The sequence below is a fragment of the Mus musculus genome, chromosome 13, assembly GCF_000001635.26.
Source record: "Mus musculus strain C57BL/6J chromosome 13, GRCm38.p6 C57BL/6J".
In the NCBI taxonomy this organism is placed as follows: domain Eukaryota; kingdom Metazoa; phylum Chordata; class Mammalia; order Rodentia; family Muridae; genus Mus; species Mus musculus.
The window spans coordinates 9,674,218-9,698,402 of NC_000079.6; the positions used below are offsets into that span (position 1 = coordinate 9,674,218).

At 43.6% G+C, this 24,185-nt stretch overlaps 1 protein-coding gene and 1 long non-coding RNA gene across 31 annotated transcripts in view; one reads left to right on the forward strand and one right to left on the reverse strand.

Moving 5' to 3' along the window:
• Nucleotides 1-313: 313 nt before the first annotated feature.
• Gm36423 lies at nt 314-15,324 on the forward strand. Of its 4 annotated transcripts, none has more exons than XR_873120.3 (4): nt 314-332; nt 7,194-9,026; nt 10,912-11,003; nt 15,025-15,324. It is a non-coding gene; the product is annotated as a predicted gene, 36423 (long non-coding RNA). The 4 variants fall into 4 exon arrangements; XR_873121.3 differs by lacking the exon at nt 314-332 and having other exon boundaries at nt 6,484-7,270; nt 8,878-9,026; XR_382041.4 differs by lacking the exons at nt 314-332; nt 7,194-9,026 and adding an exon at nt 9,071-10,148.
• The window catches only part of Zmynd11 (zinc finger, MYND domain containing 11), an 81,179-nt gene continuing 67,612 nt past the window's right edge, over nt 10,619-24,185 (reverse strand). For 9 of the 27 annotated variants that reach the window (NM_001347474.1, NM_144516.4, NM_001199141.2 and 6 more), the window contains 10 exons: nt 23,427-23,519; nt 21,522-21,609; nt 20,912-20,967; nt 20,052-20,129; nt 19,213-19,331; nt 16,686-16,893; nt 16,229-16,297; nt 15,235-15,507; nt 14,846-15,031; nt 10,619-12,767 (listed from right to left, as the gene is read on the reverse strand). In NM_001347474.1, coding sequence (NP_001334403.1) covers nt 12,645-12,767; nt 14,846-15,031; nt 15,235-15,507; nt 16,229-16,297; nt 16,686-16,893; nt 19,213-19,331; nt 20,052-20,129; nt 20,912-20,967; nt 21,522-21,609; nt 23,427-23,519 — 1,293 coding nt within the window. In that variant the 3' untranslated portion in view covers nt 10,619-12,644. Of the gene's footprint in view, nt 12,768-14,845; nt 15,032-15,234; nt 15,508-16,060; nt 16,298-16,685; nt 16,894-19,212; nt 19,332-20,051; nt 20,130-20,911; nt 20,968-21,521; nt 21,610-23,426; nt 23,520-24,185 lie in introns of all 27 variants that reach the window. The other 18 variants (XM_006516498.3, XM_006516493.3, XM_017315567.2 and 15 more) reach the window with 5 other exon arrangements.

Sequence of the window (24,185 nt, forward strand, 5' to 3'; positions counted from 1 at the left end):
TTCCTCATCCTACTCTTCCTCCCCTTTGCCTTCAAGAGGGTGCCCCCACCCCTACCAGGCATCCCCCTTCCCTGGAGCATCAAGTCTCTCAAGGATTAAGCACATCCTGTCTCACTGAGGCCACACCAGACAGTCCTCTGCTAGATATTTGTCAGTGCCTTGGAGCAGCCTGGGTATGCTGCCTGCTTGGTGGCTCAGTCTCTGGGAGTTCCCAGGGGTCTGGGTTAGTTGAGACTGCTGGTCTTCCTATGGGGACACCCTTCCCTTCAGCTTCTTCCATCTTTCCTCTAGTTCAACCATGGCGATCCCCGACTTCAGTCCAATGGTTGGGTGTAAGTATCTGCATCTATCTCAATCAGCTGCTGGTAGGGCCTCTCAAAGGACAGCTATGCTACACTCCTGTCTGTACATACATCATAGCACCAGTCAGGCCTTCTCAAGTTGGGCCAGTCATTGGACTGCCTTTCTTTAAGTCTCTTCTCCACTTTTGCCCCTGCAGTTCTTTTAGATAAGTACAATTCTGAGTCAGAAGTTTTGACTGTGGGTTAGTAAACCTCTCCTTCCACTTGAGGCCGTATCTACTGGAGGTAGACTCTTCTCAATGTTTGGCATTTCATCTAAGGTCCTACCACCAATGGATGAGTGTTCCTCTTTCTCCACATCTTGCCAGCATGTGCTGTCACCTGATGACTACTTGATCATGGAGAATGATGGTTTTGATGTGCTCTTGGATTTGTTTTGCAAGAACTTTATTGAGTATTTTTGCATCAGTATTCATAAGTGAAAATAGTCTGAAGTTCACTTTCTTTGTTGGGTCTTTGTGTGCTTTAGGTAGCAGAATAATTATGGCTTCATAGAATGAATTAGGTCATGTTCCTTCTGTTTCTATTTTGTGGAACAGTTTGTGAAGTATTGGTATTAGCTCTTTTTTGAAGGTTTGGTAGAATTCTGCACTAAACCCATCTGACTCTGGTGTCTCTGTCTTTGTCTCTCTGTCTCTGTCTCTGTCTCTCTCTCTCTCTTGTTGGGAGGTTTTTAATGACTATTTCTATTTCCTTAGGGGTTATGAGACTGTTTAGATAATTTACCTGATCTTGATTTAACTTTGGTATGTAGTATCTGTCTAGAAGATCATCCATTTCATCTAGTTTTTTTTGTTTTATTTATTTATTTATTTATTTATTTATTTATTTATTTATTTATTGTAGAGTATAGGTTTTTGTAGTAGGTTCTGGTAATTTTTTAAAATTTCCTCAGTTTTTATTATGTATTCCTTTTCATTTCTGATTTTGTTTATTTGGATACTGTCTCTGTGCCCTTTAGTTAGTTTGGCTAAGGGTTTATTTATCTTGTTGATTTTTCTCAAAGAACCAGTTCTTGGTTTTGTTGATTCTTTGTATCCTTTGTATAGTTCTCTTTGTTTCTTAACTAGTTGATTCCAGCCCTGAGTTTGACTGTTTCCTGCTGTTTACTCTTCTTGGGTGTATTTGGTTCTTTCTGTTCTAGAGCTTTCAGGTGTGCTGTTAAGTTGCTTGTATGGGATCTCTCCAATTTCTTTATGAAGGCATTTAGTGCTATGAATTTTCCCCAATTTTCATTGTGTCCCAAAAGTTCGGGTATGATATGTCTTCATTGTCATTGAATTCTATAAAGTCTTTGATTTCTTTCTTTATTTCTTCCCTGACCAAGTTATCACTAAGCAGAGAGTTGTTCAGTTTCCATGAGTATGTGAGCTTTCTGTTGTTTTTGAAGTTCAACCTCAGTCCATGGTGAGCTGATTGTCTCTATCTTCTTGTATCTGCTGAGGCTTGTTTTGTGTCCATTATAAGGTCATTTTTGGAGAAGATTCCATGAGGTGCTGAGAAGATATATTCTCTTGTTTTGGAGTGAAATGTTTTATAGATATCTGTTAAATCATTTGGTTCATAACTTCTGTTCGTTTCTCTGTGTCTCTGTTTAGTTTCTGTTTCAATGATCTGTCCATTGGTGAAAATGGGGTGTTGAAGTCTTCCACTATTACTGTGTGAGGTTCAATGTGTGTTTTGAGCTTTAGTAAAGTTTCAACTCTGGGTCCTCTTGCATTTGGGGCATAGAGTTTAGGATTGAGACTTCCTCTTGGTGGATTTTTTTCTTTGAATATGAAATGTCCTTGCCCATCTCCCTTGATAAATTTTGGATGAAAGTCTATTTTAATGGATATTAGAATGGTAACTACAGCTTGTTTCTTGGGACCATTTGCTTGGGAATTTTTTTCCAGCCTCTTACTGTAAGGTGGTGTCTGTCTTTGTCACTGAGGTGTGTTCCTTGTATGCAGCAAAACGCTGGATCCTGTTTACCTACCCAGTCTGGTAGCCTGGGTCTTTTTAATGGTGAATTGAGTCCACTAATGTTGAAATTTATTAAAAACAGATGATTGTTAGTTCCTGTTATTTTTATTACTGGAGGTGGTATTATGTGTATGTGATTCTCTTTTGGGTTTGTTGTGAAATGTTTCTTGTGTGTGGGTTTTTTTTTTTTCTTTCATTATTGTAGTTACCCTCTTTGTGTTGGGAGTTTTTTCTAGTATCCTCTGTAGGGCTGGATTAGTAAAAAGATATTGTTTAAATTTGGTCTTGTCATTAAATATCTTGGTTTCTTCATCTGTGGTGATTGAGAATTTTTCTGGGTATAGTATCCTGGTCTGGCATTTCTGTTCTCTTTGAGTCTGGATGGCATCTGCCCAGGATCTTCTGGCTTTAAGAGTCTCTGTTAAGAAGTCTGCTGTAATTCTAATAGATCTGCCTTTATGTGTTACTTAGCTTTTCCCCTTACTGCTTTTAATATTCTTTCTTTCTTCTGTGTGTTTAGTGTTTTGATCGACATGTGACAAGAGGATTTTCTTTTCTGATCCAATCTATTTGGTATTCTATAGTCTTCCTGTATATTTGTGGCCATCTCTTTTTTTAGGTTAGGGAAGTTTTTTTCCTATGATTTTGTTGAAGATGATTTTTGGCCCTTTGAGTTGGGATTCTTCACCCTCTTCTATTCCTATGATTCTTAAGTTTGATATTTTTGTGTCCCGAATTTCCTGAATATTCTAGGTTAGGAGCTTTCTACAGTTTGTATTTCCTTTGTGTCAATATTTTCTATGGTATCTTCTATGTCTGAGATTCTATCTCTTGTATTCTGTTGGTGATGCTTGCATCTGTAGCTGCTGATCTCTTTCCTAAGTTTTCTATCTCCAGGTTTGCCTCCATTTGTGTTTTCTTTATTGTTTCTATTTCCATCTTTAGTTCTTGGACCATTTTGTTCAATTCTTTCACCTGCTTGATTGTATTTTCCTGTATTTCTTTAAGGGAGTTATTTATATTCTTCTTAAAGGCCTCTATCATCTTCATGAGATGGGATTTTAGGTCATTATCTTGCTTTTCAGGTGTGTTAGGGTATCTCAGGCTTGCTATAGTGGGAAACTGGGTTCTGATGGTACCAAATTGCATTCGGTTCTTGCATTTGCATCTTGCCATCTGGTTATCTCTGGTGTTAACTGGCCTGAGTGTCTCTGACTGGAGCCTGCCTCCTTGGAGGCAGGCAGTGTTGTCTCTGTTTAGGGCGGGCCTCCTGTGTCTCTTGTTAGAGCAGGCCTTCTGTGTCTCTAGTTACTGCAAACCTCATGGGAGGCAGACAGGTTACATGTAGGGTATGGGGAGGGTATCAGATCACCATGGATAAAGAAAGGACCAGAAGAAAGGTAGAGCTTGGTGGGGCAGGTAGGTCCCAAGTCAGCTGGGCTCTCTGGGTGTTCCAGCTGGCATGGGTATTTGGGTGAAATTCTCACCTGTATGTATAGTCGGTTACTGCAAATCTTGTGGGATGCATGCAGGCTGTAGCTTGGGGAAAGTATCAGACAGTTGATGTGGCCTGAGTGGGGAAGCCATATCCTACTTTATATTATATCATATTCATTTCCTGTGTTGTATGCACGTGTTCAATGGATTTCCAACATGAGATCAAAAATAATAAATAATAAGCACATCTGTCATTCTGACAGGTATTACCTTTTCATCTACACCAATTGCTTTAAAAAAAAAAAAAAGTACCAACACCCCCCCAAAGCATTTTTTCATGCTATTGGTACTCTTAATTTACGTTTTTACTATTATAAGGATGTTTGTCTGTTTAAATAACATTGTGTCAAGTTATATTTCAAGTAGCTTCACACCCCTCAAACGTCACAGGAAATAGAACAAATGGATTTTTTTCTTTTACTTTTTTTTTTTTTTTTTTTTTTTTTTTTGCAGTGCTGGGGATGGTGCCATTTGTGGTAGAATGTCTGTCTAGCTTTAATTTTTGTTTAATTTCTCATTATTTTTAGTGTGTATGCATGTCTCTACCATGATAGGCATGAGGAGGTCACAGGATAACTATGGACTCAGCTCTCTCCTTCCATCTTTATGTGGGCTTTAGGAGTCAAGCTCAGCTCATTGGGCGTGTGTGTGTGTGTGTGTGTGTGTGTGTGTGTAGGGGCTGCAGAGGCCAACAGAGTTATAGGTGGTTTTAAGTCACCTGTTGTGGGCACTGGGGACCAAGCTCAGGTCCTCTGCAAGAGCAATGTGTGCTCTTACCAGCTGAGCCATCTCTCAGACAGGAGACTGACGTTTAAAAGGGTGAATAAGGACTGCTGTGGTCCTGCACCTTGCCTCTTACTGTCTTTGAGCTACTCCAGACTGCGAATTATAGAAAGAGAGTGCTATGGCCTAGACAAAGGCAAATTCTCTGGATGTATTGATTATTGCCCAATGACAGACTTATTTCAACTATAATTTGATTTTGGAATTCTGTTCTTGGTAGCTTTGAGAGTCTCAGAGTTACACATCTTGTTCTCTATCACTGAACTAGGTAAGACCCTGGCTAAATGTTCACTCTGCACGTTTGTCTCAGTTGTCACTGATGCCTTTGCATCTCTAGTGTTCCAGGATCTATTACCTGGAAAACTGAGTCCCCTGTGTATGATGCTGGGAATGTTTCTCTCCACTTCTTGCTGCTGCTTGAAACTTTACTCAGACACATCCTTAAGTCCTGTTTTGATATCAGTGTTTTCATTTTGCTTTTTCAAATGTCAACATTTGAAACTCAAGGTCTCGTGTGGTTCCGACTATAGAGTTTAGGGTAATCTTTAATTTCCAATCTCCCTGCCTCCATCTCCCCACTGCTAGCGTTACAGGAGCACCAGCATGTGTGGTTTTTGAGTGCTGGTGATTGAATACAGGTATCCCTCATGATAGGCAAGCACAGTGCTTAAAACAGAATGCTGCACATCTCCAAATCTCTGCTTTTCCTTACCCCCATCACTTCCTTCCTAGTGTTAATCAGGCTAGTGTGTATTCAAGGGCTAAAGTCATGTCTAAAGTATCAACACTGGATGCTTGGTACATCAATGGTGGTTGTCTCTGCTCTCAGACAAGGCACCACAGAAGCTGACTTACAATATATTCAGTGAAATGAAACTGGTGAACCATTTGTTCTATATTGTCATAGAAGTGCCTTTAAACATCTATCCTGTGTGCACTGCAACGTGACCAAGGAGCCACCATGGAACAGGCTTAGCCTGAATACTCTTTTCTGCTTGGACAGATACCCACAGAACAATTTTTTTTTAATAGAAAGTTGTAAACTTTACAGTCATGATCAGGAATGCTTTTAAATAGCTTTATTGAAATAAATCATATAGCACAGCCATATAAAACCTGAACTGAAATGGCTTTTTTGTACATTTTAAGGAAAGTAACCATCACCACCACCCTGTTTCAGAGCAATTGCCACTCACTACAGGAGGAGAGGCTCTTTTCTCTGGCACTTATAGTAGCCCACTCTAGTCTCATCCTATAACCACCCCTTAACCCTACCCCCACTTTTTTTTTAACAGATTTGCTTATTCTGGAAATGTCCTAAAACTGGAACCATGCAACATGTAAATTATTGTGACTGTCTCTTTTCTAAGCAGAATGTTCCTGGTGTTCATCCATGATGCAGTGCTTCCTTTTGGCCCATTGCAGAATGTGCACACTGCATTTTGATTGGCTTCTGGGACACACTCTTGTGACTGTGATGAGCAACACTGCTGTGAACATGTGCACATAGTTTTGATACCTGTGCTTTCCTTTCTCTCAAAGTATGCATACCCAGAAAGTGGCTGAACCATGTGCCCATACTGTATGGAGTATCTTAAGTAACTAAACTTTCCTGAAATGACTACCTGATTTCTCTTCTCTTCTCTTCTCTTCTCTTCTCTTCTCTTCTCTTCTCTTCTCTTCTCTTCTCTTCTCTTCTCTTCTCTTCTCTTCTCTTCTCTTCTCTTCTCCTCTCCTCTCCTCTCCTCTCCTCTCCTCTCCTCTCCTCTCCTCTCCTCTCCTCTCCTCTCCTCTCCTCTCCTCTCCTCTCCCCTTCTCTCTCTCTCTCTCTCTCTCTCTCTCTCTCTCTCTCTCTCTCTCTCTCTCTCAAAACAGGGTTTTCCCATGGCGGGATTTTGCCTAATAGATAAGGCTCTATGGCCAGAAAGCTGCCAGGATCCACCTGTCTCTACAATCCCAGTACTAGAATTACAAATGTACAATACCACATCTGGCCTTTGTACATGGCTTCTGGAGATTAAGCCAGTTTTTAAACTATCACAGGAAGCACTTTGCCAACTGAGCCATATTCCAAACCCTCATTTTATATTTGTTTACTCTAGGTGGGCGAGGACTTTGGCTTATATCCTTGACAAGTCCTGCTTAAAGTCTGTTTTTTGTCTATAAGTTGTCCTTCTGTGGTTTTTGGTTCCCATGCTTTTAATTCCCTGCAGTGACCTGGCATCAAGGCCTAATGGTCCTGCTGACATCCTCTTGCTCTCTCACAGTATCTGTCTTCTGTCCATCTCCTCATTTAGGCACTGTCAATTCTCTGATGACGGGGTGGTTGAGCATACCACAGTCACAGACAGTCAGCACAGTAGATTGCTAAAGTAGGTCTGATATTTGTTGGATGTTTATCCTAGGTGTGTATGTGATGGCTAAGCTTCATTGTTTACTGGACTTAGTACATTGCTTGAGAGGCTATTTAAAGAAAGAAGGGATGATCCACCTAGAATGCGGGTGGAACCATCTGACAGGCATTGGTCTTTGACTAAATAGAGGAGGTGAGCTGGGCACCATCATTCATGTCTCTCTGCTCTCCAGCTGCAGATGCATGCCAGGAAGCCTCCCATCTCTGCCACTATGCCTCCCTGTGTTGTGATGGACTGAAACCCTGAATGGTGAGCCAGAAATAAACTCTTCCTTCCTTAAGTTGCCAGACATTTTCTCACAGCAACCAGAAGTGACTATGTTGCTATGTAGAGGAAGATACAGGACATAGAAGTCAAACATACCTGAGGTTTCCTCCACTCCAGGAGTCTCTGGGTGAGGCTGCAGGTAAAGGTGTTGCTGGGAACAGCAGTCCTAGTGGGTGTGATCTGGTCTCTCAGTGTGAGGTGTATTTGTGAGGGCTTTTGCATTCATTCTGTTATCTTTTTTCCTTGGTTTTAGTCTTCTCTATACAGGTAAGGACCGGTGTGAGATTCACACACTTTCAGGAGCCGCACAGTGTTGCTGTGGGTCTCTGGATCTTATTTATTTTGCATGACTGGGATTCTGGCCCGTTCACTAGTAACTGCCATCCCTGACTCCTGCCAAGCAGAATTCTCTCTATTCCCCCCCCCCCCCCCTTGGGTCACAGCATTGGTCTTCCTCTGGATTGCTTGACTTACCAGATCCCAGAAGGGTGGTGAAATACAGTCTGAAATGCTCTACTTGTGCATGAGAGCTGGTAGAATGTCCTATCACCTTTTTCCTCTTAAAATCAGGAGAATGAACCTCCCTTGAATGACAGCTGCCCCCACCCCAAGAAGAAACATTCCTTGTCAGGGGAACAGCCAAAACTGCATGAGGTCTTGATCTTGGTCTTTTCCCCAAAGCTCTCATCTTCTGCCAGCTCCCGTCAACATCAACAGCCCTTTCCACACTCACCTGTTGTCCCACATCCTGCTTGGGTCTTGCTGGTTCTTTGAGTGTTGGGATTTCAGTGAGGCCCTACTCACAGGGCATGTATGCTCTTCTCCCTGTGGGTCTGTCTTAGCCTTAGAGGATGCAGGTACAATTTTGCCTTGCCTGTCCGCTCAAGGTTAATGCTTGTCACATTACAGGATTTCGGTTGAGGGTCTCACTTTTCTTTTGAATGTGATGACCAGACAATTTCCAGGCTCTCAAGTTTGAGACTACAATATCCTTAAAGAGGCTCAAACTCCATCAAAAGTTTTGTTTTGTTTTGTTTTGTTTTCTGCAGCTCCCAAGCATTCTAAAATGTGTTTGCTGTTGAAGGCCACAGTAAGTCAGGACAAGTATGACAAGAAAGTCATTGGGCACTAGGAACAATGCAGCTAGTTTCAGTGGAGACATGGGGGAAGTAATAAAAGACTAGATTTTGAAAGCTTGGTACACACTAAGGATGCAAATGGCCTCAACCATAATTAGAATTGAGGGTATATCTCCACAGGTAGAAAGCTTGCCTGCCATGCAGAAAGCCCTGGCTTCCATGCCCAGAACCACATATGATCAGAAATTCAAGGTCACATAGTTTGTGGCCAGTCTTGAATCTGTGAGACCCTGTCTCACACATAATAATTGTAATTTTATATTATTTACAAATGTTTGATGAGACACAACATTAACCTTACCTGGTTGTGCTTTTTTTTTTTCAATATGCCTACTAAGAAATGTATAGTTCTGTAGAATTTTATAGTTCTGTAGCATTCTATGTCCCTGTCACAGCATTTTTGCTTTATGGAGTTCAATGTAGTAACACTCACTGTCTGAGTTTTCACAGCCTCAAAACTTGTCTCTCAAGAGTGATGGTCTCTGGTCAGCTCACGCCATACTACCTGGAAGCTCACAAGCAAATGACTTTCCAGCCTCCCAAGCTGCAGGCCCACTCCATGGATCCTGACATCTGCAGTGCCTGGGTGAGCTGCGTAGGTATGAACACTTTGAACTTAATTACAGTAAGTCTATTTGTCTCTCTACATAATAATGTTTCACTAATTTGATTAGGTCAATAATTCTTAACATGAAGGACAAGGTAATTCTTGGCATGAGGCACCTATAGAATTTTACGCAGTTTGTCTTGCACAGGCATTTGGCTCAACACTTATTTCCCTGGTAATACATCTGTGGTCCTCAGAGTGGCAGCACTTGGGAATGTGTTAAGGATGCCTGTACTGAGGTGTAGGACCTAACAGTGCATGAATAAGGCCTCCTGACACTCGGTTGGTGCTCCTCTAAGTCAGAGCCTGGGTGAAGACACAGGTAGAGCTGCTTGCCGCACCTTCATAGTCAGTGAGGGGTGTGGAGGGAGTGGAGAAGCCAGCTGAGGTGACGGGTATCATTCAGGATGTTGAACTTGTTGACAACTTTCAGATGGTCTTTAAACTTTAGAGTCTAGCACAGCAGATACATTTAAAAAATGGAGTTTGCAGTTAAGCCAATATGAATTTGAGACTGAGTTCTGTGACTCACCAGTCAAGCACATCCAGGTTCATTATTAAATCACTTTCAATTGACCTGTCTATACTTTCCTGGTCTTGATTGCCAGACCAGGGTATCGGTGGCTGGACTAAAAGACTTCCTTCTAATGTATTAGAATGCAGCCATTTCCCTGTGGAGTCCACTTCTGTGCAGGGTCCTGTGCAGGTTTGAAAGTATTGTGAGATGTGAGCTGTTTCTCTGTTTCCAGGCACACGGCCCTCACTGACTCAGCTCTGGCCTGGGCTTCGAGACTGTCACTTTGTCCGCACTGTTATGGACTCATACTTGTTAGTTAAGGCTTTCTCAGTTGAAAACCTTTCTGAACACAACTGTTAAGTCCAGACTTGGGGTGGGTGTCCAGGGTATGAGGTGTTTGCTTGTGTTTTAGTTTAGCACAGGTGAGCTTGTTGCTTAGTGACAAAGACAACATGAACAGAATCTTTTGTGATGACAGTTGGAAGTTGGAGAGGAAACCATCTCATCCCAACTGTGATCTCACTACTAGACGGCAGTGCTGAAAGCACGCAGAGCTACATGAAGACGGGCTGACGTTGGCGTGAAGGCCGGAGACTGGTAAAACAGCAGCATCTGCCACCCAATGAGAGCAAGCTGGCCCTGGCTGCTCAGAGTCCATCAAGAGCAGCCCTAAGTACATGATCTCGCCCTCTTCTTTCTGAGAAGTGACCCATGGAATCCAGTATAAATGTTGAAGTGAAGAACTGCACCTGATAAACTTGCATTTTCCTTTTTTTTTTTTTTTTTTTTTGTATTTTTATGTGTGTGAATTGTGTTGCCTGCATAGCGGTGTGCACCATGTGTGTGCCTGGAGTCCACAGAGGTCTGAAGAAGACACTGGCTTCCCTGGGACTGGAGTGACAGATGCTTGTGAGGGGCCATCTGCCAGAGCAGTCAGTGCTCTTACCCAGCTCCCGACATGGCTTCACTATCATCATGAGCAACTCCCGCTCTCGACCAAGCTTTTCTGTAGCTGTGTTGTGTCTGGCAGCAGACACTGAGCTGAAGCAGCTTACTGACAAGAGTTGTTGGGTTTTTTAAATACATTTATTAACCAATGTTAACACAGTAAATGAAATCTATATATTGCTAGTCAGAGCAGCTTACAAAATGCCAGAGGGCATCATAGAACTGGACAGCCACAATGGTACTTACAGTGTGCAGAGCGGGACACTCAACACCTTGATAGAGCTTTAGGATTGCAGAAAAATTTAATGAGTCCTAAAACAATCAATTGTAATTTTACCTAAAACTTTTACAAAACCAGGCCACAATCTCTTTTTTTAATTTTTTTTTTGTTGTTTTTTTTTAAAACACACAGTTTTCACACTGTAGTTACTTGGAAATGTGCAGCCGTGTCGACAGAGACAAGAAGCCAAAGTAACAGGGACCTCACGTTCATGCAGCTATCAGGTAAATAGTACATACTCTGGAATGATTTTACACCAAAAATATTCCCACAATAACTTGCTCTCACAGGGGTGGATCAACGTCTGAAAACAATCAAAGACCGTCAAGTGTCCTTGTTCGGGCAGCGCAGCAGCAGTGATGGTACACGGCAGCGAGGAGGGGGCGGTGGTGCCTGTAAGCTATTGCAGTTCCTGTATAACCCGAGGGAGCTCCTGGGCTACGGTTGGTTTTACAAAAGAGCTCGCCCCGTGCGCGTGTGTGGCAGTAGTTACGCCGTCTGCAGTAGCACCGGCACTGCGTGGAGGAGGCCTCACAGACGGCTCCTTCCTTTCATCTTTAGAGTGACCCTGATGAACCGGGGAAAACTGTCTTAAAGGCTTTTCTCCCGACTCTTTCACTTCTGTTTTGAGTAATTGCTTTAATAAATATCAAAGGTCTAAATAAATATTTACAAATTATTTCTCTAACCTCAAAAAATAACTAAAGGATAAAGTAGGAATTTGGTTCGGTCTGTGATGAGTCTTGGAGGAGAAAAAAAAACAATTGGTGAGATAGTTTTAAAGAAATTTAATTTTCCTGGTTGTCTTTTATATATCTATGTATAAAAAATGTTATTCAACTATCGATCCATTCCTACCAGTAACGCTGCTTAAGCAGACACCCCGCAGAATACGGACTTTGTACAAATCACGGCATCTTTAATACAAGGAACGGAGCATGCATTCTCACTGTGTACAGTCAGGGATTTGTTAGTAGCAGTGTGTGACACGCAAGTGCTCTCTCCCTCTGAGTAGGAGACACAGGGTGGGTTAGGGTGGCACTGGGGAGGGAAGGTGGGAGGGGACTCAGTTATAAACTCGTATGCCTCAGCTGTAATTCCGTGTTCTGAGTACAGGTAGTTTTTGGCTTTTGATTTTTGTTTTTGCTGCTGATTTTGTTACAAGCACTCATGTCAGGACAAAGATGAAATGTGCAAACTTTAAAATTTAAATATTCATTTTTCTCTAAGATCCAGCTCAGTAAAAGATTACCCCAGTTTCCCTGCAATTTTAAACTACAAGATCAAAGCTAATAATTTGTTATAAAAGTTATATATTGAAAAGAAATAATGAAAACACAATTGGGAAATATTTAAGAAAAAATCCGCAGGGCTAGCCCTGCTGTGTGAACCCTGTTCCCTATATTCAATCACATGCCGCCAGCACAGCCCCAGGCAAGGCCTGTAGGCAGTAAGCAAGCTGCCCAAAACCAGCTCAGCAAGGTCACGGCCAGGTAGTCTGTTCTGAAGCATCCGCTCTTACATTCAGCTCCGTTCTGTCTCTGTTAGACTCTCTCTTATTCACCTGTCGTTGTTTTTTTAAGATTTGTTGTTTAAAGGTTAAAATTTCTGTAAAACCTAAAAATGTTTTAAAATTTGCTGAAAATGCAACAAATCCGCAATTAGATTTATTTAGAGTAGTACCCTCCATTGATGTTACTTCAGCCCCCGAAAAATGCCGGAGGAGCATTAACAAAAGATTTAAACTACTGTGCAAAATTTCACCACGAAAAGTGTTTAAAGGCTGGTGCAAAATGGGAAGCAAATTCTAAACAATTTTGGCTTCTTGGGAACAAAAACCGCTGCGTGTGAGGGTGGCGGCAGGCTCATCTCTTCCGGCGGCAGGTGCGCTTGTGCTCTGCGTGCCAGTGCTCCTGCTGGCACTTGATGGAGCAGTAGGACGTGTTCCAGCAGCAGTGGTACATGGCCTCCTCCTCACAGTTGTAGCACTGCAGGGCAGGGGGCAGGGGGCACATGTGAGGGAGGCCAGCATCAACAGCCCAGGACCCGCTATGCTTCTAAGGCTTGCAAAGCTCTCTGGCTCAGACCAGCCCACAGGGGCATTCACACTGGAGTATCTCACGCCATCAGACCTCAGGTGTCTTCCCAGCACTGCATCAGCCCGGGTCTCACAGGCTCATTCATTCCGTCAGCTCCAGTGTCAGCTGTCCCTGCCCTCCTGCCGTGCTTCCCTCACATTCCTGAGTCCCTAACAGTTCTATCCTCCAACATCCCATCCCTCTACTGCATGTACATGATTGACACCTAGCACTCTCATCTCCATCCCTACCTCACATGGACATTCATTTGCTGTGTGGGTGCTCTGGATGAAGTGCTGGGCTCCTATGTGTTAGGGAATCACAATACTGTACAGCCACACCCAGACCTAGAGAGACCTTTTCCTCACTATTCTACCAGGGTCAGCGGGGTCAAAGGTGGCTAGTATTGAGGCCAGACTGTTAGACATGGGAGAAGAAATGAGGGGAAAGTTCATGCTTGAGTTTTAAGCAGGCAGAGCTGGTGGCTGCACCACTGTAGAGGTCTGCAGGGAGGATGAGCAGCAAAGCCAGAGCAACCAGGCTGTGCTCCTAACCCACGAGACTACAGCAGTCCTCTACAGCGGGCTGACAGACTTGCAAAATGATGATGGTGACCTAGAGTCCCAAAGCAGAACCCAGAACATTCTCTTTCACTGGCTGGTAAAGTGCAACCTTCCACTTTTCCTCTTGGTTGCAATGTTTGTTTTTGTCAAAATTAATATTTTGAGTTTTGTGATTTTTGTCACATCAACAATGGCAGCTTCTGCCCTACCACTCGCTGGCTGGGAGTAGAGTGAGCACAGGTTAGCCACTCGGGTTGGAATTGTAATCTTGGGCTGAGGCTACAGACTAAGCTTAGTTCATCTCCTGGTCTCCCTGACAGCCCTGCCTTCATCCCTTTTCTTGCAGATGCTCTGGGGACCCAGCTTTCCCAGCATGCTTTTCACTCCTCAGTTCTCATCTGACACTCAACATCTGTGTGTGTTCCTTCCTGTCCCCCTGTGAGTCCTTACCGTGGTGGGAGACAACATTCAGAGCAGAAAGCTGGGGTTTGGATCCTGATTTAGGACAACCCCACCTCTCATGCAACCTCAGTCAACATTCAGTGTCAGAAGTCTTCAAACGCCTGTCTCACTGCACTCCTGTCTCCTAGTGACCTTAGAGTCATGTGCTCAACATATCTAGTGTCATCAACATGGTGTCTGAGCCTTCTGACACCTAGGCCCATCTGTGACACCTGTCTCCTCAGGCAGCAGCCCCTCCCAGCACGCGTCCTCACAGGCTTCTGTGGGTGTGCCCACCTGCCCTTGTTGCTCTTGCTAAGTCTTTATAATACTTTTTCTTATCATATACTTCATGAAAACCTTATATATGTTTACATAATCTTAATAATAGAAGTTGGGTAAAAGGAAGAATTATCATGAAATGCTATATGGAATACCATCTAAATTGAAGCCAGGTTAGGAGCTCAAGGGACAATTGTCCACAAGGTAGCTCCTACAGGACTGTGGGGCTGAGAAAGTAGCCCAGGGCTCTGTCCCAAGGGGAAGAAAGGCTTAGAAACAGGACTTGGTGACACTTCCAAGTCGTCCTGAAGGGAGGGGACTTGCCAACCAATGACATACACTTACTATAAGCAAGAGGAAGCAATTTCTGTAAGCTACCATAACTGGAATGTCCTGTTGGGAGGCAGCCACCAGGTTTCAGCTTGGACACTACAGATGTCACTACAGTCGTCACTACTCGGCCAAGTGGAGCTTGAGCCCTCACACAGCAGTATCTGCACTGCTGGGGAAGATGCTGGTGACTGCACTCGCAGTGCCCTGCCTATGAGGGGCTCCAGGGCATGCTCTGAGTGCTCTGTGGTTATGGTTACTTCTGGGGGCCATGCGTGTGTGATTGTGCGTGTGCGCGTGCGTGTGAGCGAGCTGCCCTCACCACTGCAGGTATGGTCGTGTTCCCAGGAGCAGCGGGGACGGTGTACTCACCCACTGCTTCTTCTTGGTCTGGGAAATGAGCTGCTTGTGCTGCGCCGCTAGCTTCTTGATCTCCTCTACAAACTCTTCCTTGCACTTCTCCTTCAGCTGCTTACCCTTTCTGTCCATGTCGCCCTGCAGGCTGGCCACAGCTTTGTTCACGGCCTGTCTTTTTTCTTCTTCCATTTCAGAACGCAACTGAAATGAAGACAGCGACAGATCAGATCCACACATAGACAAGGCCTCACTGCTGGGATTAGGCTCTGTGCCCACTATTTTGGTCCACATAAAGGCTGTTAGCAAGAAAGTATTACTAATGTAAACTATGAGGAATACTGGCTCAGCCGCTCCTGTGAGAAGCTTTGCACTCTCCACCGCCCCCCAGCAATGCACAGCCCCACCTTTTCCAGCGCTTCACGGACCACTCTCTCTGTTTCCCGCTTGTGGTCCGACTTCATCCTGTCTTTAAAGTCATTAAAAATTTTGGTGTACTTGTCGTGGCACATGCTCTGACAGACGCCGTCGCTCGTCGTCTGAGTGCTTCGATGCAGCATTCGTGGGGAAGAGGCACTTAACTTCTTGGTCTGGGTTGACACTGACACCCTCTCAATTGGCTGAGGCATTGTGGGGATTTCCTGGCTGGAACTCACTGCTTCCGTTTCTGGCTCGGGTTCCTAAGGTGTTTAGAAGGAAAACAGGGTAATATAACTCACCCTGATTCAGTTAAGATAGAAAAACTCAGTGTATGCACACACGCATGTGTGCACGCACACACACTGCTGTTACCAAGCAGGTAATTAAGCTGGTCTCATGTTATATTTTATCAATTAAATAACCACTCCCCAGCCCCAATCAGTGAATGAAAAATTATAGAATAGCTTAAGAAAATTCTAAACAAAAATTTCATTGTAATTTCACTATAAACATGATGGATTTTACTTGTAAACTTTTTGGTTTGTAAATTATAAAATCATTATCAACTTTAGTCATTTCCTAGAGTCCTAAATCACACCTCATTGCATGTGTCTGGCATGTGTCTAGATTTACAACTTCACAACATGCTCCGTTCATACAGAAAAAGCAAGCTTGCCCACGGTCTCCTTGATTTAGCGTTGGCATGACTGGGTTATCAGATAACTGCTGTTTTACACAATGCCATGAAACACGATTCTCGGGAACGCAGCAGCGCCCTGCTCGCTCCCCGGCCTCTGCTCCCCGGCTGCTTACTGGGGACGGAGACTGTGCACTGGCGTGCTGGTCGAGCAGCAGTCCACAACGACAGGAGTCGGGAGACTGGGCCTTAACTTGACGGATATTACTTGACTGTCTTGAGCGTACTTTGAGACTCTTTCCTCTTTCGATTGCCACCTGGACACTGTGAGGCGGGCAACTTACTTCCTTTTTGGGCTCCACACTCTGATTACGTCGTCCTTTCTTTGCTCTTGGCTCTTGAGTGACCTTCAGCTGTGGGCATTATAAAAGTAATATCTTATTACTTGGCACACACGGAAATACCTCTGTGTTGAAAATACTTGTAGTGGACGCGCAGGAGAGAAGGGAGTCCTTCCATCCACTCAGCAGCCCCTTGCTTCGTTATTGCTGTGGGTTGGTGGTGAAAGCCAGCGGACCCGCAGAGCCGAGCGGCGCACTTACTCTCCTCCCACCAGCTGGGTCAGGCTCCAGGTTGCTTCTACCCACTCACATCTTTGCACTGGTTTGGTTACTTGTGCAGAGAACTTTACAGATGTTTGTAGGAAAGGGAAAGAAGATGTCAAAACCTGTTTATGACAGTGAGGAGGGTACATGGAGAATCCGAATCAGCAGCGCCTTCTTACCGACACCGGCGACTCACCTGCTCGTTACTGGTGGAGGAGATACTGGATTCTGCCTCTTCCTCACCTCGGTCCTCATTCTTAGACTTCCAGAACCTTCCTTCACGGAGGAAGCGCTGATGCAGTTCCAGCTCGTCACAGGCCTTCTTCCAGCCCATGCTGCGCTTCACGTGCAGTCGGTGAACATTGACCGTGATATCCTGGATGTTTTCAGAAGGAATCCAGGCTCTGTGGAAGGATTGGGAGGTGTAGTTAGAAACCCCATGGTGCTGGGAGGTTTAAGCTCATGGTGTGGACTCTGCCTACTGTAAAGAGCAGCATGACAACGGCTGACACTCAGGGCTTGACAAACTCTGAGCCAGTAGACAGGAGGTGAGGAGCCAGTTCCCAGGACACACTGACTTGATCACTGTCCCCTTTGTCAGCTCAGCTTGCCATTGTTCACATTTTAAAAAAGTACTACCTATTGTCTTAGATAACGTAAGCTTGCAGGACCCATCCTGTTACATGCTGATCAGCATTATGGAACCACTTCAAAGTGCACACACACACACACACACACACACTGATGGCCTGCTGACTAGAAGGAGGTGATATATGTTCCTGAGACGTGGTGTCTCTGCCTTTATAACTGAGCTAAAGAGGTGTCAGGAGGTAAAGGTGATCATGACTATGGAAGTCATGAGCTCCTGTTGAATAGGGACAGTCACCAAAGTACACTAGTGGCCAGCTTCTGTGAGGATTCAGTGTTAAGGTGTGCAGTGGTCTGGTCACCTACCAGGATGGATGATCCTTCCCTTGCATTCTCAACCTAATTTAAAACACTTCCACGTATAAGTTGCAGGTTAAATTAACACTGGGTACTCAGAGCTATAGGAAAAATAAAAATAAAAAGAACAGACACCCAACAATTTAAGGCTACTATAGTAAAAACAATGTATAAACTGATTCTGGGACTTACTACAAAGGACCCAAAATGATTGAACATCTTTCTTGCAGGCTCCCAGTTGGGGTTATGCCATCTCTAGCAATTTATAGCAAAAAGGTCTGGCTGCCTTAAGGAAGCTGACTGGTACAAAGCAACTGACATCTTACAGATCCTAGAAAAACCCACTACAACAGACCCCATGTGTCAGGCGACAGTTGGCTTTCCTAAGTCAGCTTCACAGTCTAGAGAGGAGGGAGTCCAAAATCATTCACTTTACGTTTTCTGCCTCCTATGAGTAATACAATATTCTATCAAAAACACATTCCTGAAAACTAGCAACTAGCGCCTTCTTGTGAAACGTATTCTTTTGGTATGAATTCACAATTACAATCTGTTTATTTTCAATACATTAAATACTCTTCATAAGATGGACTTTTTACTGTGTGTTCTAAGCAGCCATACATGTTCTATCCAGATCAAGGATTCTGTACTACATGGTAGAGTGTCAGGTCTATTGAGAGGTCTGACCATTCTTCCTATCTTTGTATGAGGAGAGCCCGGCCAATGTGTCTGGATGACAGAAGTCAGTGCAGAGACTTGGACACACTGACTGATTCCACTGGAATATGCACAGTGTCCCTCTGTGAGAACCTGAAACCAACTCGATATGATGTGTGAAGCTTGTAATGCTAAAATTTACCTCTTCATCAAAGCTAAAATGTTCACTCGGTAGTGAAGTCGTTCATTATAATGACATTAGTTTCTGTCTCCTAAGTACTTCTCCAAGTACTTAGTGACAACACAAGACACTTGGAGTACTCACAGGGACATAAGACAAAGCACAGGAGAAAACACGGTCCTTTGTTCTGAAGCCTCTCATGCATTACTGACCTCGGCCCAAGACACCAAGCCAGCCCTAAGGAGATGTTCAGACAGCTGACTTTACTGTGACTCCACTTTTAGAACCTTTTCTGGCTTTATCCATGCTCTCCAATGGGAATTCTCAAAAGTTAAATTCACTTTTCTAATCCAAACTAATTGCAACGAGACTTAGAGGAGAATCCTGTTAACATCTTAATTTTAAAATGTTCAATATTGTTAGGGCCTTAATTCATAGTGAGAATTATGTGTGTCATCCTGCAGATTGGTATCTTTTATGAAATATTGTGAAGTAATTTTAGGGCCAACTTCTTTGTTTAGAATATACACATTTTATGCATTCCACATATGTAACTGTTTAGGCTTTTCGAACTCATGCCTTGGAGTGGAGCCAATGTGTGCTGTCCATCTCCATCCGTACAATCCTGAATTGATTGGTTCTGCCTGTTACTGGGGTCATGGAGAAGACTCAATACCTGTGCATCTTTACAGTGTGAAGCGGCTGTGAGGACCCTCCCATGCCCTGCATGATGGGTTCAATTTCAGCACAAGTTTGCTCTACACCTGAGAACAAAGCATCCCACTGAAATTCTCTTTTACAACAATACTGAAAACTTACATAAGTTATTACTAGCTACAGGCATGTGTGAATGTGAAACAAACATGGCGCTCCTGTCCCTAGAACAGCCACCCACACATTCATGAGCTCAGCTCTGGCTACTGCACAAGCTGTGAATTACCTCTGGTGGTGATGGCCAAAGAAGCGAACATCCACTTGATTGTCTTCTTTCTGCATGACTTTGGCTGGCCAAAACCCAAAACCTTTCATTTTAGCCCAAACCAGCTCATGATTAGGTATCTGAAAATGATATGTTATTTCTTTTAATATTGAACTACTTAAGTAGAGAAACATGGGCTAAGTAAGGCATAATCTAATTGGATATTTCCTTTTAACTATGAGATATATAGAAGTACTTTTTTTCTTTTGACATCAACAAAATAACCACAATTCATATGTTTAAGAGAAAAAACAATTCTAGACTATTCTCCAGATGAGGCAGAAGCTGGGATAAGGTGGCCTCTAAATCCAAGAGCCCCGTGCATGACAGCAGTGAGCAGAGTGCACTGAGTGTGCGTCCAGTAGCACCTGGCTGTGTGCTAGGAAGGGGAGAGTTTTAGGACCCACAGAGATTTTCTGATTGTGAGGCCTCCTAAGTCCACCTGATGTCAGAGTCTCTGGGGACACTGCCCTCAAATGCTCACACACGCTGCCGTTTCATAGGAAATGATGGAGCAGCAGAGAGAGGCAAAGCCTCAGGTCTCTTGTTGAAACAGAGGAAAAGCAAAAGCCTCGCTCTCCTGTTTATCAAGGGACCCAGGCATGGTCTTACTCAGTGCTGTTGACATTCGGAACTGAGAATGGTTGTTGCTTTGTCAGGTTTCATCTGTGCATACTCATTAAGATCACATGAACTATATGATGTAAAGAAGTATATTTCACAGGCTTTACCATCCGTAAGTAAACAGGGATAACTAACAAACAGTTCTCTATAAAGGAAAATCACAAAATCCCACATACGCAAGGGTAGCAGAACCAGTTGTCGGGCCGTGCGTTTGACAGATAGAAGCAGTTCTTGCAAAGCTGCAGCTCGTCCAGCTGAAAAGCAAAGCAACGGTTTGAACCACGGCAGAAGAGATGCAGCTGCGTGGCATGCAGCCGTGTTCTCGGGCCCTTCCCTAATCTAGCGCACTGCAACTCAACACCTTAGTATGAGCGAGGCCTTGCCACAGCGGACTCCTCCACTCACAAGCCAGGTGACAGTGTCCTTCCCTGGCTCTGCCCACTGCCGGCCTTGCTTGCAGAGATTTCTTCATAACTGTACAGGTTAGTTCTTTCTTTTCCTGTTGCCAACTTTTCTCCAGCAGATAGCTCTCTGTGCCCTAGAGTTTATACCTACATCACCGTTTCACTCCTTCTAACACAGAAGTGATCCAATAAGACTTAAATAACTAAAAAAGAAAATCTGAATTTGAAATGAACGGAAGAAATCAAACTCCTTATTTGAGATTTTTTTTACAAGAAAAACTTTCGATGTTTCTCTTCCTGTATGCACAGAGAGTTTGTTCTCTGCCTTAACTGGCTTGTCATGTGACCCTCATTCTAAGACATGGCTCTGGCTACAGAGGGCAGCTCGTGCACATCTCACCACCTCACCAACACATCAGCAATGAGCAGTGCTTCAAAGTTACTAAAGTTATTTGCCATAACATGTTGTTAAGTTTTTCCAAGAATATTTACTTCCTTCCCATATATGCGGAACATGAAAATCGAATTACATTCAAAGGAACTGCCACAATTAAGATGTAGCAATGAAGGACAGAGGCCTGACGAGTAGGATTATAACAGAAGTTTAATAATTAAGTGTGAATATAAAGTACCTCGTGACACGTGTCTTTATATAACATCCGTGCAATGTCCGCCTGCTCACTGTCTGCTGTAATTGAAGATAAACAACCTATCATCAATATTCTAGAAGCCACTGCCATTGAGTCAAGCCACTCTACTGTCATTCCGTTTATCAAATGGCAACACAGTCATCTCAAAACACACGTTTTATAGAATGTTCAGGTGGCACAGGCAACTTGCATTTAACACAACTCCTAGAGAGGGATTTCGTGTCTTTGAGAAGGAGATCTTAGTAGGAAAGTATGAAAACTCTGAAGTGCTCAGAAAACCCTCTTAGCTAAGAGAGAGCATGTGGATGGGAAGCCGGCATTTCACTGAGGATGTAGTTTAGTGGGAGAGTGCTTAACTGACATTCACAAGTCCCTTAGCTAGATCCTCAGCACCAGGGGAAAAAAAAAAGGTCAAAAGAATGCTTTCCCCACACAGGGCACTGGCCATCACCTCTGTAAGCCACACCAGGAAGCAAGCATCAGTTTAAATTCCAACATCATTACTCATGTATGAATTACAAAGAACTGTTGCAGATATTCAACGTGGAATTTAATATTTTCAAACTGTACAGAAAGACAAAAAGGATGGAACCTCCATAGAAGATCACTGTGTTGTGGAGAAGCAGCTGTGCGTCAGCCTTGAACTCCTCGTAACTCCGGTACTTCCCCTCATTCACCTTCTGTGGGGTAAAAGACAGAACTTGAGAAGGGGACACAGCAGAATCTGCCCAGATGACATCTGAACTCTGGCTGCCTGCACCAGAAATAACAGAGCCACATGTGGCCAGTGTGTCTACTTCCCACAGTGGACTGCACAGCTGCCATGCCTCAACTGCAGCTGTGGGGGCAGCTGCTGCTGAGCTTTGCCAATAGGAAATGATTAGAACAGAGCAGGGCCACATATGCCTGCCATCTTCCTAACAGCTGGATGAAGACAGAGGAGGAGCCATTAGCCTACACAACAGTCCCCAAACCTCTTAAGATGTGATTCTGAGCAGGACCAGACATTGGCTTGCAGTGAAGTCTCAGGAGTTCCTCTATAGACCAAAACAATGCATGGCTTTCTCTACATTAGTGAGAAACAGAAAAGGACTTTCTTCAATGCACTCTTTGTAGCTTGGCCTTTGGTAGGTGGCCAAAGAGACTCTGGAGGGGTATCTCCCCCTCGTAGAAAGGAGCCCAAACTTTTCTAGTACTTTATGTAGAGCTAAGCTACCTGGAAATAGCAAGAATTTCTGAATCCTAGTGATTTTGGCATAAAAATGGCTTGGAAAGCCAAGTCTTCTAAGGAATGTTCACATACCATGTGACTCATGAAACTTCTTTCTTATATAGTAGTACTAGTTCAACTGCCCTTTCTTTAATGATAATTCCCACTTCTCCTAGGTCATCACCTATACAGCCTACATAGAATTGCAGGGGAAGTGGCGCTGGCCAGCTCTGATGCTTCCCTTCCCTTCCTGTGTATCTTCCTGTGTATCTTCCTGTGTATCTTCCTGTGTATCTTCTGTGTATCTTCCTGTGTATCCTACCTCTAACGGGCTAGTGTACAACAGGCACGGGACCTTGCAGGAGCTTGCCCAGCTACATACCTAGCCACGATGCCCACAAAGCGCCTCCTGGTGAGTTCTGCTCTAAACCATGATTCATGTTTTGGATTTTAAACTGGATCACAGACTGATAAGATCATAGAAATCTTGTCTTTCTGCTAATTTTCCTTACAGGACTCCTGCTCATATTATATAAGGCCAAAGCATGAACCCAGATAGCATCATCCCACTTTACAGGGAGCCTAAGAGAATCCAGACACCTTCATGGGAGGGGTGATGGCAGTGGGGTGTAGTGAATTTTGGCAGGAAGGGGCTATAGGAGTCCAAACACAGGGTGAGGAGGGGGCTTTGTCTTTAGACCCTCAAACTCTATAATGGAGCACAAAGACAAAAGTAAATTTTGGGATATATGGGCAGCACAAAGTATACTTGATGGTTTAAAAAAGGATATAAAGTTGGGTGTTTAGAAAAAGGGGTTGGATCTGGGAACAGTTCAAGGAAGAGGTGAATATGGTCAAAAGTAACTGTTTGCAATTCTCAAAGATCTAAGAATTACTTCTAGTTTCAACCCTAATTTTATGGTTTCCCAAGACACTAAATCCATTCTACACCCTAAGTTGTCCCTGAAACTCCCAAGTACACTGCTAAAGTAGAAATGAGTAGTTCAGAAATTAATACTTTACATACAAAATGTCAAGTTTCCCCAGCTAGAATGTGCTTCCTGGAATCAGCAAATATCAGAAGCTGTGAGTGGTTGAAAGCCATGCCTTTCAAATTTCGCATTGTAGTGTGACATTTATAGGTAGGACTGTGTCAATCAGCAGGAATGGTGGCACAAATGCATGGTATAGCAGGCTACCATGACCACCGCCATCATGCATGCTGCTACTTACCCTCTCTCTTGGTAGTCATAGACACAGGGAAGTGGAAGTAAAGAGCCATGTTACCTCTTGTATGGTAGGGACGTCAACAGCTGAGTGGACCAGCCTCCGGTACATAGGATGCTTACTGTCCTTTCCTTTCTTATTAAGGTCTATAGCCTAAAAGGTTTTTAGATATATAAAGTGACACGTAAAACACCAATTCCTAAATGTCAAAATATTTTATAATCTTAGACATTCGTTATAATCAATGGAGAATGAGTACAGTTAATGTAATGTGGCATTCTTCAAGGTTTGATAGAAGAGCTATTTAAAAAATGCCATTTGCTACAGAAGTGGATGCTCACAGTCAGCTATTGGATGGATCACAGGGCCCCCAATGGAGGAGCTAGGGAAAGCACCCAAGGAGCTGAAGGGGTCTGCAACCCTATAGGTGGAGCAACAATATGAACTACCCAGTACCCCCCAGAGCTCATATCTTTAGCTGCATATGTAGCAGAAGATGGCCTAGTCAACTATCAATGAGAGGAGAGGCCCCTTGGTCTTGTGAAGATTATATGCCCCAGTACAGGGGAATGCCAGGAAGCAGGAGTGGGTGGGTTGGAGAGCAGGATGAGGGAAGAGTATAGGGGACTTTTGGAGAGGAAACTAGGAAAGGGGATAGCATTTGAAATGTAAATGAAGAAAATATCTAATAAAATTTTTCAAAAAAAGAAATGCCATTTGCATAATAACTAATGCAAATGTTCATTTTTATAAATTATTTTTAAAATATGTTTTAATTGAATACAGCCAATAAAATGCTTATGTCAAATACAAAGCAAA